The 17,167-nt window shown below is 39.2% G+C and overlaps 4 protein-coding genes and 1 non-coding gene across 5 annotated transcripts; 3 read left to right on the forward strand and 2 right to left on the reverse strand.

The window, feature by feature from the left end:
* The first annotated feature begins 373 nt into the window (after nt 1–373).
* LOC121779422 lies at nt 374–1,168 on the forward strand. Its single transcript, XM_042176755.1, has 3 exons — nt 374–577; nt 805–951; nt 1,022–1,168. Exons 1-3 carry the CDS (start codon nt 374–376, stop codon nt 1,166–1,168), a joined length of 498 nt encoding a protein of 165 aa, XP_042032689.1.
* Nucleotides 1,169–3,158: 1,990 nt separating this feature from the next.
* Nucleotides 3,159–4,952, forward strand: LOC121765653. The gene is made up of 3 exons (XM_042161854.1): nt 3,159–3,502; nt 4,110–4,256; nt 4,621–4,952. The coding sequence occupies exons 1-3, from the start codon at nt 3,266–3,268 to the stop codon at nt 4,762–4,764; spliced, it is 528 nt and encodes a 175-aa protein (XP_042017788.1). The 5' UTR covers nt 3,159–3,265; the 3' UTR covers nt 4,765–4,952.
* A 468-nt stretch (nt 4,953–5,420) lies between these two features.
* LOC121792566 (cell division protein FtsY homolog, chloroplastic-like) lies at nt 5,421–8,474 on the reverse strand. Its single transcript, XM_042190557.1, has 11 exons — nt 8,087–8,474; nt 7,784–7,888; nt 7,608–7,681; nt 7,475–7,533; nt 7,050–7,087; nt 6,655–6,775; nt 6,503–6,571; nt 6,330–6,412; nt 6,168–6,236; nt 5,930–5,992; nt 5,421–5,813 (listed from the first exon to the last, which is right to left on the reverse strand). Exons 1-11 carry the CDS (start codon nt 8,408–8,410, stop codon nt 5,700–5,702), a joined length of 1,119 nt encoding a protein of 372 aa, XP_042046491.1. The 5' UTR covers nt 8,411–8,474; the 3' UTR covers nt 5,421–5,699.
* Nucleotides 8,475–9,516: 1,042 nt separating this feature from the next.
* On the forward strand, nt 9,517–9,587 carry TRNAG-GCC. The gene has a single exon. It is a non-coding gene; the product is annotated as a tRNA-Gly (tRNA).
* A 412-nt stretch (nt 9,588–9,999) lies between these two features.
* LOC121792564 (E3 ubiquitin-protein ligase At1g63170-like) lies at nt 10,000–15,160 on the reverse strand. Its single transcript, XM_042190556.1, has 5 exons — nt 14,441–15,160; nt 13,662–13,781; nt 13,451–13,583; nt 10,735–10,899; nt 10,000–10,528 (listed from the first exon to the last, which is right to left on the reverse strand). The coding sequence occupies exons 1-5, from the start codon at nt 14,998–15,000 to the stop codon at nt 10,352–10,354; spliced, it is 1,155 nt and encodes a 384-aa protein (XP_042046490.1). The 5' UTR covers nt 15,001–15,160; the 3' UTR covers nt 10,000–10,351.
* Nucleotides 15,161–17,167: the final 2,007 nt, after the last annotated feature.

Consider the following 17,167-nt stretch of genomic DNA (forward strand, 5'->3'; position numbering starts at 1 on the left):
AATCTCATCCCACCTAAATATAGTGTTTTTTTATACTCATTCCCACATCCACACTTAAAAAACCAATTGTAGGGTATATGTCTTTCAAAATTGTAGACTTCACATTATGATTATAGTTGATGATTATACAAGATAATACGATCAACTATTATATGAAATGAATTTTTTTGTTCAGTAATATATTTGTGGCAACACAACAAATTAAGTCACAAAATATTCAACAAGGAGAAGACAAAAAAACTCTGAAAATAAAAATTGTCAACTCTTCTCTGAAAAAATTGAATAACTCCAAAGTAGCATGACAATGACGCGCTTTCACTTACTACTCGTTTTGAGTATATAAACGAGTGTGACGAAGAAGAAGAGAAGAAGTATGGCGACCAGCAGCAACGAAATTACGGCGACGGACTACAAAATAGTGATGGCATTTCTGGAAGAATGGGGGCTTTTCAGCTCAGTCAAACCAGAATACAACGTCAAGGGCGCTTACTCCAAAGTTGTAGGAGGAGCTCTCAAACTTAGCTCCCTTCACAAGGCCAAAATCTCCTGCATTCTCACTGCTAAACCGCCCCTTCTGGTACCCAATCTAATCACCTTTTTTACATCAAATTGAAATTGACTGCATATAACTTTTTTTTTTGTGTCAGATCTGATTCGGAATGTATATGTAACTTAAAATTGCAATAGAATTCACCCACCACCTTTTATTAGTAATTGTGTAATTGATTATAAAATTGGCATCCTAGCTGGTTAATTGATTTATCTTTTCTGTTTACTTGTTGCTGAAATTGATGGGATATGTAGAATGGAGTTGGTAGGCTGCATGGGCTTACAGTAGCATCAGTGGCAGAGAGGGTCGCTATTGCTTGTGCTAAGACAGTAGTTGGGACAGATGGGGATCTCTTCCTTGGAGAGCTTTGCATCTCTTATCTCTCATCAGCTCCGCGTAATGTGAGTTTAATTCCACATTATAATTATAATTAATTGAACAGATTTGACAAGTAATTAATTTGTGTGACAGGCACAAGTGATTGTGGAGGCGTCTGTGGTAAGCAGCCAGAATAAGCGGACAATAGTTGAAGTTAGTTTCGGAGCAGTGGAAACGGGGCGAGTGCTCTACTTGAGTCGCGCTACATTTTACAGCCTCCCCCTTTCTACTCGTTTGTGAACTATCCTTACTATTGTTATTTTTGCGTCCTATCCCTCAAATCCCTTAAGGTGAACTTCGAAGGGGTTGGGCTTTTTTTTTAATCGAATTAAACCAACCACCCTCTATCCAAAGGGTGATGCTAAATGACCATATTATGGTCAGCCATAATCTTAAAATATTATTAAACTTTTGTGCAATTAATGCTTAATAGTTGAAATTGATGCATCTAGAGAGTAACAATTTTTTAAAGACTAATCTATCCTCAAATATTAAATACTTTATGTAGTAGAATATGGAGTATTTATTTACTTATGTAGTAGTAGAATATGGAGTATTTAACAATACACTTTAGTTACGTAATTTAATTATTTTTATCAATTTTAATTATTCTAATCTTTAATTATTATAAAATTATTTAGTAATCAACATGCACTTATTTGTAATCAAACACGTACATATTTTGATTATACAAAATGAGGTAACAAAAATTATTCAGATTATTTAATAGTATGTACTGAATAATAAAATTTGAATCATAATAAATATATTCCTGATATTTTTAATTCTATTATTAGTGAGTATTTATGTTTAAATTCACTTGTTTAATAAAATAATTTAATTATACTATATATTATTTACTCTATATGGCAGCCGAAATATTTACTCTATATACTTTATTAGGGATTATTTACTTTATATACTTTATTTTAATATATTTAGCTATTAATATATCTTTATTATTTAAAAAATTTCTGTCCCGTGCATAGCACGGGTGTAAAACTAGTACTGCATATAAATACAATAGTGTATTGATATAAAAGCAATTCAAATAGTTATACTATAGATTAATTTACTGTTAATTTATAGTGAAATTGATACTATAATAATAATAATTATAATAATAATAATAATAATAATAATAATAATAATTTGTCAAAATAATTCAAATATAACTATTTACTATATTTTAAAATTTATAATTAACTTTAAATATAATATATATACATTTAACTTTGGTGTTACTATATCACATACTACTCACTAATAAGAAAATGTAATTCCACATAGTCATCACAGTCTACTCACTAATTTCTCCCTCTTTATTCCTAAATATGCTATACTATAATAAAAATAAAAACAAAGTAGTAAAAAAAGTTGAGTAACAAATTACTCTAAAAAAGAATGGAATAAATAAATTAAAAAGAAACTACAATTAAAGACGAAGGATAGTATTGTCAACGGAATTAAGCATTAAATGAGACAATTAAATTATTAATATCCAAATATACCTATATTTACTGAAATGTCATTTATGGTCAGCCACATTATGGCCACATAGCTTTACCCCTATCCAAATTACTCAAATTTAAACCCTGGATATATTGTTGGGACAATTAATTTTCAATTTCCGTCTACAGATATATTGTTAGGTCAATTAAATTTAGCCTACAGTCGATAATCCGTGCTCTGATACTATGAAGAAATTATTCGTAGGATTCTACCCAAAAACTAATTGATTATATGAAGTAGTCATTAGACTTATTCTATAATGATTTTAGTTTTCTCATTACACCATTACACCATGTAATTTTGTTTAATTTGTCAACACCTACTAAGATTTTGGTTTGAAATGTTTCATAAAATTATTTTGAAAAATCGAATTTAAAAAAAAATTATTTGAATCAAACCGAATTATTTGAAATATACCAATCCCAAAATTTTAGAACCAATTTCAAACAATTTACTATGTGTACATGTGAAAAAACTCAGAGAAGCCCAAACACATTACACTTTTATTTTATCACATATTTAGTAAAAAAGAATCTAATTTTAATTGTGGGTTTGTTGAGTTTTAAAATATAGAAAGGAAAAGAAAATCAATCTAAAGCCACAAAAAATCCCGAACCAAATTTAAGATTCAAATTCAACTCAATTTGAATAGATTGGTCTACCCTTGATGATTGTTGTCACACTACTTGTACTATTTCTACAAAAGAAACCACTCGAAACTCGATCAATATCGGACACTCAATTATCTGCCTCAGGTATCCAAAATAGGCCAATAGACACGGGTTGAAAGTGGTTGGTTGGAATTGAGGGAGGGAGGGAGGGAGAATGAGCACAATAAAAGAATCTCCGGCGGTGGCAGCTGCCTCAGTCTCCAGTGATGTACCAACAGAATACTGCGAAGTAGTCGCTGAATTTTTGAAGCGTATGGGAGCCGCTCAAACTATCAAACCACAACACAACGTTGACGACTCTTTCTCCAACCTTATCGGAGGACTTCTTAAGGTTACCTCTATCCAAAGGGGTAAAATCTCCTGCTTTCTCCATCTCAAAGCTCCAATTTTGGTAATCCTTTCTGCCGATTTCTCTGAATCTATACCACTTTACTATTTGGTGGTACAGTTAATTAATCGATTCTCGAATTTTCTGTATGATTATCTCTGCGGCTCTCCAAATTGTCCATAGTTACACAAACTTAATTGGGAAATTGGGGAAAAACTAACTGGGAAGAAAGGTTAAGCACCTAGTTTGATGGTCCATACTAGGTTTTATTTGTCCTCTGATGCTTTTGGAGAGGGAATGAATTTACTTGATCTTGTAATTTTTACCATCAAATTTGCTTATAAATTAGTTTTTCTTACCTCATCTGCTAAACGAGATGGTTGCTATTTAACACGATTGTGATTGAGTAGTTAAGAGCTACTATGAGCTAGATATGGTTACTTAGAAATGATCATCGCCCAGCTCATGCAATATGGAATTCTCAGCTGATACCCTGGCTTCTGCAAGTAATTTGATGGTTATCTGTAAGCTAATTTCTTGAAATTCATCATTCTAGCTTGTTTTGTTTCATGTTGTAAATAAGGCGTGAATGTGGATCATTTTGAGAAGTCGAGCTCATTTTTGTGACTTTGTCTCACTTGACTGTGAACTATTCTGGTTGGATACGTAGAATGCTTATGGTGGAATGCATGGAGGTGCAGTTGGGGCTGTTGCTGAGAGGGTTGCCATTGCTTGTGCTAGAACAGTCGTTGGAGACGACAAAGATCTCTTCCTTGGAGAACTTGGCCTCTCATATCTCTCTGCTGCTCCACATAATGTGAGTTCTTATGAAGATAAATATGAATGCTTGTTTTACTATGGCACTAGTTTTTGAAATATATTGGCACTGAAAGGTGGAAATGATAGAAAGATATATAGTGGCCTGGATGCTACTTTTTTAGTCTTGCTCTCCTCCATGTTCTTGTAGTTGCTGTTACCTGCAATCGCAACAGTATCTCATTTCCGTTTTAGTGAATGTGAACGTTACACATAAGATTCTTCTTAGTCTCACAGCCAGCATCTTTATGGCTTCATGCTTTTCTTGGTTCTCTCGAAGTACATTGTGGGCTAGGGTAGTATACACTCAACATAAATTATAACTGAATCTGTTGTCCTCAGCTGACTCGTGCCTCATATCACAGGCTGAAGTTATCATTGATGGGAATGTAGTGAGGAGCGGGAGAAACATAACAGTGGTTGCAGTTAATTTCCGACTAAAGGAATCAAGGCGGCTGGCATTCTTGACTCGTGCCACATTCTACAATATGCCCATGCCAAGTTTGTGAGATTATCAATCCCATACTTGACATCTATCGGGTGAAAATGGGTCATTATTAATGCAGTATACATTCGATTAGCTCTACTAGCAAAGCGGAAGGGGTATATGTTTATACTCATGGCTTATGATCTAGATGCTTTTCAATGGCTATACTTCCATGTTCAAAAAATTTCTTGCCTCTACCTGCTTTTGAAATTGCTTCTATGATGGAGTAGTACTTTTTTGGTCCATTTCAGTGGAAGAATACGATTAGTTTAGATATTTAATAAGATTAGCTTTTGCAAGTTAAGCAGGTAGTAATAAACAAACAAAAATTGAAATCTTCAAACACTGACGGATTACAGATGTAAATAAAAGGTTGGAACAATACAAATTTAGCAAACAATACCAATGAACACCTACACATCAGTAAACAATGGTAATGCACGTCACAGAGTGTTGTTAAATGTGCACACGGGACGTGCCTGTGGCGTGGGGCGAGCATGGGGCAACGGCGTGAATTAAGGACTATTTAAGAAATGCTAAGAGTTGGACACAAAGGATTAGTATTTCATCCTCCAAAAAGCTATAGAACTTAGTATTTTCTAAAAATATGGTGTATAAAGCTTAGTGTTACAATTGCAAAACAAGTAGTGCGTTAAAATCTTTCCTACATACTACATATTTCAAGCAAGAATAGAAATGCTGCATAATTTGAAGACTTGAATGTCAGCTCCACAAAAAGCATTACAAGTATTACTCAATTTCTAGAAATGAAATTGGAAGTGGTACAAAGATAATATACTTTCTAAAGATTATTAATCAGGCTATTGATCTGGTTGCAGAATTCACAAATCTACAATGAAAAAAGGCCCCGAAACTCGATCTAAATATACACGTGCTGCTTGTCAAGACTAGCTTCTTCAAAGACCACGTAAACAGATGGCTCTCGCTGAAAAAATTTCATGGAAATATTGCATTGACGAATGCCTCAGCATCAAACGGTTGGAGATCTTCCACGCCTTCTCCGACACCAACAAACTTCACAGGTATTCCGAGCTCATCAACAACACTCACCTATGAGTCCAATACATTAAACAAAAGAATAGCAGCTTACGTTACTAGTGACTTGGACAAAACGTACAAGAATTTCATTCTATAGAAAGCAAACCTAACGTCGTTGAAAAACTTACCACACAACCACCTCTTGCTGAGCCATCAAGTTTGGTCAAAATCAAACCAGTAATTCCTACAACCTGGCATTCAAGTGTTTGGCGAAATAAGCTCTTGTGATATTACATCTTAAAAAACGACCTTATACGTTGTTGGAGTTTATAAGTTGTCTAAAGTAACCGTAGCCAAACACCCTCTAAGTCGAACTATTAAAAAAACTATCAGAATATTGCTCAATAATAAAGTGAGATGTATTACGTCGTTGAATTCTCTTGCTTGTGGAAGCATGTTCAAACCAGTTGTTCCGTCCAGCACTTGCAGGATTTCCTGCCAAAATCGAGAAATCATGATTATAACATATTTTTCTGCAAAAAGTTCCCAGGACATAACACGAGACTGAATAAACGAGGAGGTGCTAACATTGGGTGCACCGGGAACAACTTTTCCAATAGCTTTCTTACACGCAATCAATTCTTCCATAAGGCTGTAATTAGTGTGCAAACCTGTAAATTACAGATAAGCAATATCATCTTAATAAGAGCCTCGCACCAAGTGCAGGGGGGCATCAAGTGAAATGAGGCAATCAAACTTACGTCCAGAGGTGTCGCACAGAACAAGATCGTAACCTTCTAGCTTACCCCGTTTAACAGCCTGCGAAAGAACTACTCATGAAAACTTCAAGATCATGTGTTGGAATAGACCACTGCATTGGTAAAATTTCAACTGTAGACAGGCACCCGATTACCTGTAGCTGCCTTTGCATTTTCATTTCCAGCTACGACGATCTCACAACCCGTTCTTTGAGCCCATATCTCCAATTGATCGCTTGCAGCTGCTCTAAATGTGTCTCCAGCAGCCAACAATACCTGCCATTTTTTGAAAAGTACCCGACGGAATGAGAGATAATATCCAAGTTTGAAATCTAATTAAGTAGCGCATACGAGTAGCTCAACACATTTTTCTACAAAAAAATTCCTCGAAGAGAAAACAACTAAGGCGTCTTAGAAGCATACTCGGTACTCAATCACATGAATTATACGCACATATGGAGTCACTTCAAAAATCAACAGTTATTGACCAAAGCATTTGATGACATTACAAGTTTTTGATCTGATAGCAACAAGGAAATTATCAACTCACTTTGGTCCCTTCATTTTTAAATCTATTGGCCAGCTTTCCTGCATCAAGAAAAGAATCGAAGCTCAATATTATTTATCAATGGTAAAGAATCGTCAGAAAAACAACAGACTTATAATGGATAGCACCATAAAAGTTACACAGAAGTCATTCTAGAATGACGAAAATAGCACGCCATAGACACAAGGGTGCCCCATCGATATTAAGCAACTCAATGGCTAGTCATTTAACATAGAAAACGGGGCAAGAAATTCTCCCCGGCCACCAACCAACGAGCACAAACATGATAATTGACTACGACTGTGGTCACAAACTAACCATCAAGATTTAATCCTAACTACATGTGCAAATCGGGTAAAAGGAGGAATGCATTTTGAAAGCAGAAAAATTGTTTTCACAGCATGAATATGATATTTTAATAAACTTACCAAGAGATGTAGTTTTACCACCTCCATTGACACCAACTATCATGACAACAGCTGGTTTCCTAATGAAAAGCATATGTTAGCCACCTATAACAGAGTTTCAGTACGAGCATTGTTATTAAAACTAACTTCTGACCTGAAGCCCAACTTCAACTCGGTTTTAAGTCCCTTTGCCGTCAACAAATTCAATATACTCTTCTTTAAAGCATCCTAGAAATCACAGAGGCAAGTCTACTTAATGTGAATGCATTGAGAAACATAACATTACTGATCATTCTCACTAATGTGATTATAAATCTGCAAAATGATTACTTTGATTTCTGGCCCCGACTTGAGCTTGCCAGCGTATATATCGTCCCTTAAGCTATCAACGATCTTTACAGTAATCCGGGGTCCAAAATCAGCAACTAACAACACCTACACAAAACAGAAAAGTTATCAATTTTCCATACATCCACATGAAGATAATAGAACAAAATATCAATAATAGAAATCTAAAAATGTGCAGAAATCACATTTTCTACATGACAACAAATGCTCATTCAAATATAGATAGCAAGGAATATTGGTAATGTCAAAACCAGAATGTTAAAAAAAATGGGGGTGCTCTTGGACCTCTTCGAGTTCATCTAAAACCCTGTCGGTGTCGGAGAGATTCCAGTAGAGCAGAAGCTCATCAACAACAGCTAAATTGTCTCTAGTTTTAGAAAATCCAGAAAAGATTTTCTCGACATCGCTCTTGGCTTTTTCTTTGATTAAGCGGCCGAGTTTGGTGAAGAAGCCGGCGTCTCCCGCGGAGCACTTGAAGCGGGAGGCTCTGGAAGAGAAAGCATATTGATGGTCGGATGGAAAGTGGAGGAGAGTGGCGGAGGAAGTGGCTCGAGGCGGCGGCAGCAGAGGTTTCGAGGGGAGGGGCGAGAGCCCAGAAGGAGATGACATTCTTGATTTTCTGGCTTGCTGATGAGACCAGACTGGATAGAGTTACAACTTCGCAATCATAATTCATACGTCGTCGTATGCTCTTTCAAATTTAATACACTCTAGTATTTTTAATCTCTTATCACTTGAATAAAATTTAGTTGAAGAATTTAATTTGTCAACTAGATCATATGACTATGAGTGTTAAGTGAGAAAATGTTTATATTTAGGCTACGTTTGGTTCACAATATCCATTGACAAGGTTTAGCATATAATGTGGTATTTAAATTTCCGGTCCACTACATAGATTATAAACCATGAAAATGTTGTTATAGTTTGTTTGGTTCAATTATGTACTCATGATATTACAATTTACAATTATATCCCCGTATTACAATTCTATTGACTAAAAACGCCTTGATCTTGATTTTAGTAAAAATGAGGGTAGCAATGGCAAAAATTGGGGAAGCATTCATCACATACCAATCGCAAATCGATCACGTCGCTGCCAACCACCCCTTGAAAATCATAGCCGGAGCCGACGACTTCGGCAGCAGCCTCAAGGACGCACTGGTCGCTCAGCTCAACTCCCTCAACATCGGAGTCGAAGACCTCGGCACCTCAAAATACTACTCCGTCGGCGAGGAAATCGGCCACCAAGGCCAATTCCGCTACCCAATCCCACGGTCTGGTTACCAGCTGCGTCGCCATATTTGCCAATGCATCGACAAAAAGGAGGTAAAGAAAGGGTATTTACAATGTTTTACAGAAAAGAGGCGTTATTATACCACCTACTTTTGGAGTAGATAAAGCTTTAACAACTGTAAATGCTAGTAACCCGCTGGGATATTACCGGATCTTCATTTCGTGTTCTACCATTCAAGCTCTTAGTGTTTGTGACTATTACTCAAGAAGGTAACAAAATTTTCACTATTATTTAAGTTTCATTTAAGGGTTTTAAATCATTTTGTTGATTGATAAAACAACTTCTCCATGCATACGCAATTTGATTAATAAATCTATCTATGCAAGCTTAATTTCTACAATAAAGTATAATCGAATTGAAATTTAACTTCGAACTTGTTTCTATTAAATAAATATAGTTTAAAGAAACAAGAGAACAACTAGCACCAGTGGTCTAGTGGTAGAATAGTACCCTGCCACGGTACAGACCCGGGTTCGATTCCCGGCTGGTGCAAACAAGCTTATTTTTGCTCAAAATATTTTTTTTAGTTTTCACTTTAGTTTTGTTTAGGAATACTGCTCAAGGAAATGATTTAGTGTAGTATTATATTTTGTAAAATCTCATCCATGAAAATATACGTGGTTAAGGTTAATAGGTTATAGGTTTGTGATATAATTACGATTTTTTAAAATCACAATGTGTTATACTTTGATTATTAAATTTATGTTCAATCACAATGTGTTACACTTTGATTATTAAATTCAACTATATAAAGTATATATGTTCAGTTTATGTATATTTATGAATATCACTTGTCATTTCTCAAACTTACATTTTACTACTACTACTGTTTCAGTACATATATTTTTTTTCTATTTTTCAGGAGTTTTAAAAGGAAAATGTAGGCACTGAGAAATCAACAGGCTTAGAATATAAAAAGTGATGGCACTTAAATAAAATCACCGAATGACGTCAGCGTAAATACATGGTTGTGCTCTTACAAAACAGAGTGCAACACTCGTGAGAAACCAAAAAACTGGCACTTCTTGTAGCTCACATTTATAAAATTTAGAATGGAAACAAAAGGTTTCAACATTACAACATCAGTTGTGTATATTTAACAAGAAAGGGCTATGTGTATGTATATGTATATATATAGTAGGTATATTCCATATACGGGCATCAAGGGTCGGGGCATGGGCGAGACCACACACCAGCATCCAGGCTGCACTGTAGAATAATAATGCCCAGAGCGATGGGGTTAGCCTTTTCAATGATCACGCTTCTTCACTACCACTCGAGTTGCCATTTTTGAGTATGTTGAACTTGCAAAGAGGGCATGTAGAGTTCATGTACAGCCACTTGTCTATGCAAGCCGCGTGAAAATGGTGGGCGCAAGGGAGCTCCCGCAGTTCAGTTCCATCATCGTAAGCACAAAGGCAAATGCAGCATTCCTGCAATCCCAATGCAAGATTAGTCAGAATCAGATGTGTTCCAATTTAATGTAGTATAAAAGGCAAATCCCAATCACCCCCAACAGCAACTACTGTAACGACACATAAAACTATGCTTTAAGTGGAGTTATGCCATGATATGATAGGAGATATCTGGATTGAAAAAGTAACAATACAGAAAGTATAAACAGTATAGGTGGACATACAGCATCGTCCAGAGGAAGGGCATGCTCTATGGGTGAGTCAGTGTCACATTCTGTCATTATTCCACCAAAGGATGCTTGAATTTCACCATCTTGCTTCTCAAAATCATCGATTCTACGAAATAAGTATTTAGGTAGTCTCTCAATGTCATCCTTAGTAGCTCCTTCCTGTAACACAAACAAGAAGAACACATAATTTATGGCATATACTGGCATCACCATTTCTCTGTTGGTTTAAATACAAGTTGGGTCATCAAAACTGCCAAAGCAGAACATTTCAAAGTTATATCACAATTAGCAATGGTATTAAAAGTAACAAAAAGTACAAAACACGTCAATGAAAGAAAGAACACCCTTCAGAAGCAGCTGCTGCACTGCCTAGCCTAGCCGGCCATTGCAAACGCGCCGAGGCGACATGGCGAGCTCCCAGGCGATGCGAGTGGGATTCGTCACGCTGACGCAATAATTCATTTTTTTTAAAAAAAAATCGAAATAAAAAAAAAATTTAATTGTGAAAATGGTAATGTTACCGTTTTTTATAGCCGTTTCCAATTTTTTTTATCTCTATAAATACTCTTAATTCATCCTCATTTCACACACAACTACACATCTATTCTTCCCAAATCATCTCCATTCCATCTCCAATTTTCATCTCAAATCATCTCTCTTTTATTCTTTTCCCAAATTTAATCGATCTCATAGATCCATACGAGCATATGCGTCAAATAATGGAAGAATCACTTGAAAAAGATCGACGCCGGGAAGCGGAGGAAGCCCGCCGCCCCAAAGACGCTCCCGGACTTACAACCATCGTAACCGGGAGAAAGCCGTCGCAAGGTTAGTCCGCGACTACTTCTGCGATAATCCGGTGTGGGGAGATACCTACTTCCGTCGCCGTTTCCGCATGCGGCGACCGATATTTCTCCACATCGCAAATACATTGGCGGGCCGGGAAGAGTTCTTCTAAGAAAGGTTCGACGCCGCCGGCCGTCCCAGCCACACGACGCTGCAGAAATGTACTGCAGCAATCCGTCAGCTTACGACTGGACAAACGGCGGATGTGTTCGACGAATACCTCCACATTGGAGACAGCACTGGGAGAATGTGTTTGCTCCAATTCTGCAAATGCGTCCGGGCAGCCTTCACCGACGAATTTCTCCGGAAGCCAAGCACGACAGATTGCCAGTTCCTGCTCCGCCTTCACGAACAAGTGCATGGATTCCTCGGGATGCTTGGCAGCGTCGACTGCAAGCACTGGCAATGGAAGAATTGCCAGGTAGCGTGGAGGAGGTCGTACACGAGCGGCCACAAAGGCACTCACCCCACCGTTATACTCGAGGCCGTCGCCGACTACCGGCTATGGATCTGGCATGCGTACTTCGGGGTCCCCGGCTCGAACAACGACATAAACGTGCTCCAGCAATCCGACCTCTTCGCCGAAGTTTTGGATGATAAAGCGCCGGCCATCAACTTCACCGCTAACAACCGGCGCTATAGAATGGGGTACTATCTTGCTGACGGCATCTACCCGAAATGGCCAACCTTCGTGAAGATGTGCGCTAGGCCTGTGAACGCAAAGCAGGCGCTTTTTGCGCTGAAGCAGGAGGCTGCTCGGAAGGATGTGGAGCGGGCGTTCGGGGTTCTCCAAGCGCGCTTCAACATTATCAAAGCCTCGGCTTGTTCGTGGTTCATGGAGAACATGGTCGACATCATGTATACGTGCATAATCTTGCACAACATGATTGTCCAAGACGAAGGACCCGAGGCGAGAAATTAGTTCGACCCCGAAGCCCCCGGAAGCTCAACCGCCAGTAGTCCGCCTCGAAGTGGAGTGCATCCGTCTATACAAGAACGGTTTTCTATTCGGGCAAGGACAAGTGACTCTTCCGCCCACGCCCAACTCCAAGATGATCTCATGCAGCACATTTGGGCAAACTATGGTGGAGGAAATTAAATTATGTATTTTTATTTTTTTAGGATTTTTAATTATGTTTTTTTTTATTTTTTACGAATTTTATGTTGTAATGTTATTTTATTTTTAATGAAGTGTGTTTTTATTAATTGAATTTGGTGGAAAAAAATAAAAAAAAAATGAAATTGAATGAATAGTAATTTAAGGGACGGTTAAGGGACGGAAGGTTGCAGGTTCCGTCCCTTAGTTAAGGGATGGAGTAAAAAGGTACAATGGGGCCCGCAAATAGTGTTTTAAGGGACGGTATAGTGACAGCATTGTGGAGGGCCTAACATTCACTTCATTTTTCAGGGCAGAACTAAGTCATTAACAAGTACAAAAAGTCTAAAAGTCATTTGATATTACGAGGGACCACAAAATATCAACAGGCTCGATAGCAGGACATCCAGACGGGCTTAAAGTTCATATTTTTTCCACCTCTCCTTTTCTTTATGTGTGATTTTTGGATTTTACTAATATCGCCCTAGATTAGAACTGCCTGCACTTGCTAGCCATTCAGGTACACGGATAACATTTACTATTACTGCAACACATAACAGTAGGTAAACTATCCTTCCCAACTTATTCAAAAAACTTTGGTGTTAGTAACATCATAAAAAATATGTGGAAAGTTAATATGTGGAAAGTTCCTTCAGTTTGTCAAACTGGTCAGGTCAAATCCTTAATTACAAGAAAGGGCAAAATCTGTTTAAAAATGACATAATTTAACTGATTGCGGCAACTAAAAGATACTAGCATGTATCCTACCTGGTCCGCAACAGCATATAAGATAGCAATGATACAAGGTAGACAGCAGCAAACAGCAAGTCCAATAACACACGCTACAGCAACACAAATGACAACAAAAAACACATCTACAGCCAAAAATGTTATGCACAGCCTGCATGGGGAAAAAATGAGAATTCGTAAACATATTGGACATAAGCAAAACTGAAATAGCTTCAGTGCATAGACAAACCAGTAAAGCTGAGGTGCTTCACTAGTCAGACGTTGGCCACCAGCAGAAACCCAGTAGAAACCAATTATCCACCAAATGAATGAAAACATAGTATTTGCAGACTCTAGATGTTTAGCAACGCTGGCAAGAAAAATATCAGCAAGTTAACAATTTTAATCATACATGTCATTTAATTCGGATAATAAGGAGCATAAATCGTCAATGGAAAGCTTCTTGGATGATATCTACACAATCAGACAAAAGGTGAAGGACATCAAGCTGTTAGTACCAGTAAATAATGTAATGAATAACCACTTGGCATTCTGGGGCCATTGACTCAAATTAATTTTCTCCCTACTGCATTCCTTCCAACTAATTCAGGTGAATATAATAAATAAGTACTTGTATACTAAGGCCGTTGACTCAAATTAATTCTATAATTTGCAAGATTACTTCCAACTAATTCAATCAATAGAGAAGTTGCAATCACTCAGCACCTTGCCATGCAAACTTCTCTTGGTTCATCAAGCACCAACAGTTCCTCAACTGAACATTGAAACAAGTTCTACAAGACTAAATCTAAAGCCCAATTCACAAACCTTAGATACACAATTCGACTAACTATAGTTTTTTCAGGCACAATCATCACCAAATCATAAACTGAGCTCTTGCTAATTTGTGTTGCAAATTCTTTCAAATTAGTCACAACATGTTCAACTCTGGTTAAAATAAGAACATTTTCCCCTAAATCGAACATTTTTAGAAACCCTAAAAATGGATAGCACAAAATTAAACTATACCTAGATTCGTCATCACTTTGGCGGTGATCGGAAAAATAACCGCCAGAATCCACATCATCACTTCCGGAGCTCGAATTGGAGTAATTCCTCGCATGCCCTAATTGAGGTCCGCCGCCCCCTTCCAAATTCCGCTCCGAATACCTCTTCATATACCCCCAGCAAACACACACAGCGTGAAGAACGCACTGCAGCGCATAGCCCACAGTCCAGAGCCTCAGCGGCATCGAAGGCATCTCGTTCCGGCTCATAATCAGCACCGAAATTGAGACGACAACGAAGGCGATGTTCCAAACGAGGTCTAAAATCACAATCGGCTTAGAGTAAGCCCAATCACTCTGCCGCTCCTCGATTTGATCAGCGGCCGCTTCTCGGACGCGAACGGAGGGCTCGCGCATGGAGAGGCTCCGGCTACTGGCGCGGCGGAGGAAGTTAGCGGCGCCGCGGAGGCTGGGCGGGCGGCGGAGGAAGCGAGGGCGGCGGCGAGGGCGGAAGATCTGGTCGGACAGTAACGGCGTTGGATCGACGGCGGCGGGGGGCGGGGATTCAGCGCTAGACGACATCGTTTTATTGGCCGGAGAGCGGGAGAGGAGTGCGACGGTGTTTCTTGATTGGAATTTTGTTTGAACGTTGTAATGACGCTGGGTTGGTCAGAGATGAAGATCAGATGCGAGTGTGTGAGAGATTTCGAGAATTTTATTTTATCGGTTTGAATGTGGTTTTCTTGATTAGTGCTGATAAACATGTAGTAGTAACAAAATTAAGTTGCGTTTATTATCATAATCCAAATAAATAAAGTAATTATCTGACTGATTATTAGAACAACAAATTATCGGTTCCGCGAAATTAAATTAAATTAAATTTTTAACTTTATAATTAATTCACTATAAGCTTTCCCTCCTCTATTTTTTATAAATACAGTATTCAATAAAATTCACTATAAGAGCATCTGTAACCCTTGGGGTCGGGCCGCAAATTGCGAGTCCCGGCCCGTCCCATGCATTACACGGAAGGGCGGCACGGCTCAGGCCAGTCCCGGTGACGCGTGACCGGCCTGGGGAGCGTCCCGAGTCCCGGCCCGGGACGGGGTTGCACGGAGACGGGCCGCAAGTCCCGCGTCCCGGCCCAGCGTTGCACGGTGACGGGCCGGGCCGCAACCAAATTTTTTTTTTTTATATTTTAAATTCGAAATTTTTTTCTATAAATACTACACCATTTTCATACACATTCAACTTCACATTCAACTTCAAATCTCTTCCTAGAATTCGAAAAAATGCCTCCTCGTCAAAGAATATTCGAAGATCAATTGACCCGAGTGTTAGGAGAGGCGGTACCGGCAATCCAAGAAGAAATGAACAACGAAGTTGAACGCTTCCAAGCTGCTATTCAAGCTCGGAACGAACAACGAACCCGGATACCACGTACCCGGATGTATATTCACCGAGACCGTGAACAAGCTGCCTTGCGGCTTTTCACGGATTATTTCTCTAGAGATCCGCGATGGAGTGATCAGATGTTCCGTCGCCGGTTCCGGATGCGGAGGCCTTTGTTCATACGCATTGTCAACGCCGTTGTAGCTCGTGACCCGTATTTCTGCCAAACTACCGATGCTGTGGGCCGGGAAAGTATATCGACGTTGCAGAAATGCACGTCTGCCATTCGTCAACTCGCTTACGGAACTACATCAGATATGTTCGATGAGTATCTCCATGTAAGCGAGCCTACTGGACGGGAGTCCCTCGCTAGATTCTGTCGGGCAGTCGTCGAAGCATTCAAGGATACGTACTTGAGAAAGCCAACGACCGACGACGTTAGCAAGTTGGTCGACATGCACGAGCGGGCCCACGGCTTCCCGGGGATGCTTGGAAGCATCGACTGTATGCACTGGCAGTGGAAGAATTGTCCAACGGCTTGGAGAGGACAATACACTAGCGGGCACAAGGGCACACATCCCACGATTGTGTTGGAGGCCGTTGCCGATTGCAGATTGTGGATCTGGCATGCCTACTTTGGTGTCGCGGGGTCCAACAACGACCTCAATGTGTTGAACGAGTCTCCATTGTTCAACGACTTGTGTGCTGGGCGAGCACCGAACGTAGAGTTCACGGCCAACCACCGTCGGTATAGTATGGGGTACTATCTGGCAGACGAGATCTACCCTCGATGGCCCGTGTTCGTGAAGACTATCACGGCTCCGACAACCGATCGGAGGGCAATGTTTTCCCAAAGGCAAGAGGCGGCTCGGAAAGATGTCGAGCGTGCATTCGGAGTCCTCCAAGCGCGGTGGGCTATCGTGAAGGGAGCGGCCCGTGGTTGGCAGCGGTCAAACATTGCCGACACAATGTATGCATGTATCATAATGCATAACATGATCGTTGAGGACGAACAAGATAACGTCACTTTGTGGAGCGACGATCCGCTCGCCAGCACCGGGAGTAACTACGTTGTCACCGAGCCGCCCGTGCATGGCCTTCCTCACGACATCCGCAATGTCATGGCTCGTTCAGCTGCGATGCGCCAAGAGGAACAACACACTCGCCTCCAAGCCGATCTAATCGAAGAAATTTGGACTCGCAACAACGTTTTCCAGCATTGACGTTATGTTTTCATGTATTTTATTTTCAGTTTGAAAATTTATATGTTGTAATTTTGCAGTATTCGATTAAATTAAATTTTCCGTGTTATAAATTTACAACATTTTTTATTTTACTTTCAAAATAGGTTGGAGTT

The sequence above is a fragment of the Salvia splendens genome, chromosome 2 (assembly GCF_004379255.2).
Source record: "Salvia splendens isolate huo1 chromosome 2, SspV2, whole genome shotgun sequence".
In the NCBI taxonomy this organism is placed as follows: Eukaryota; Viridiplantae; Streptophyta; class Magnoliopsida; order Lamiales; family Lamiaceae; genus Salvia; species Salvia splendens.

Coding starts and splice junctions, on each gene's coding strand:
- LOC121765653 (XM_042161854.1), top strand. CDS start 3,266: ATGAGCACAATAAAAGAATCTCCGGCGGTGGCAGCTGCCTCAGTCTCC. Junction 3,503..4,109: donor ATCTCAAAGCTCCAATTTTG/GTAATCCTTTCT, acceptor TTGGATACGTAG/AATGCTTATGGTGGAATGCA. Junction 4,257..4,620: donor TCTCTGCTGCTCCACATAAT/GTGAGTTCTTAT, acceptor CTCATATCACAG/GCTGAAGTTATCATTGATGG.
- LOC121779422 (XM_042176755.1), top strand. CDS start 374: ATGGCGACCAGCAGCAACGAAATTACGGCGACGGACTACAAAATAGTG. Junction 578..804: donor CTGCTAAACCGCCCCTTCTG/GTACCCAATCTA, acceptor TGGGATATGTAG/AATGGAGTTGGTAGGCTGCA. Junction 952..1,021: donor TCTCATCAGCTCCGCGTAAT/GTGAGTTTAATT, acceptor TTTGTGTGACAG/GCACAAGTGATTGTGGAGGC.
- LOC121792564 (XM_042190556.1), bottom strand. CDS start 15,000: ATGTCGTCTAGCGCTGAATCCCCGCCCCCCGCCGCCGTCGATCCAACG. Junction 13,782..14,440: donor CAAAGTGATGACGAATCTAG/GTATAGTTTAAT, acceptor TTTTCTTGCCAG/CGTTGCTAAACATCTAGAGT. Junction 10,529..10,734: donor CCCTTCCTCTGGACGATGCT/GTATGTCCACCT, acceptor TTGGGATTGCAG/GAATGCTGCATTTGCCTTTG.
- LOC121792566 (XM_042190557.1), bottom strand. CDS start 8,410: ATGTCATCTCCTTCTGGGCTCTCGCCCCTCCCCTCGAAACCTCTGCTG. Junction 7,889..8,086: donor TTTTAGATGAACTCGAAGAG/GTCCAAGAGCAC, acceptor TGTTTTGTGTAG/GTGTTGTTAGTTGCTGATTT. Junction 7,088..7,474: donor TGGTAAAACTACATCTCTTG/GTAAGTTTATTA, acceptor TTCTTGATGCAG/GAAAGCTGGCCAATAGATTT.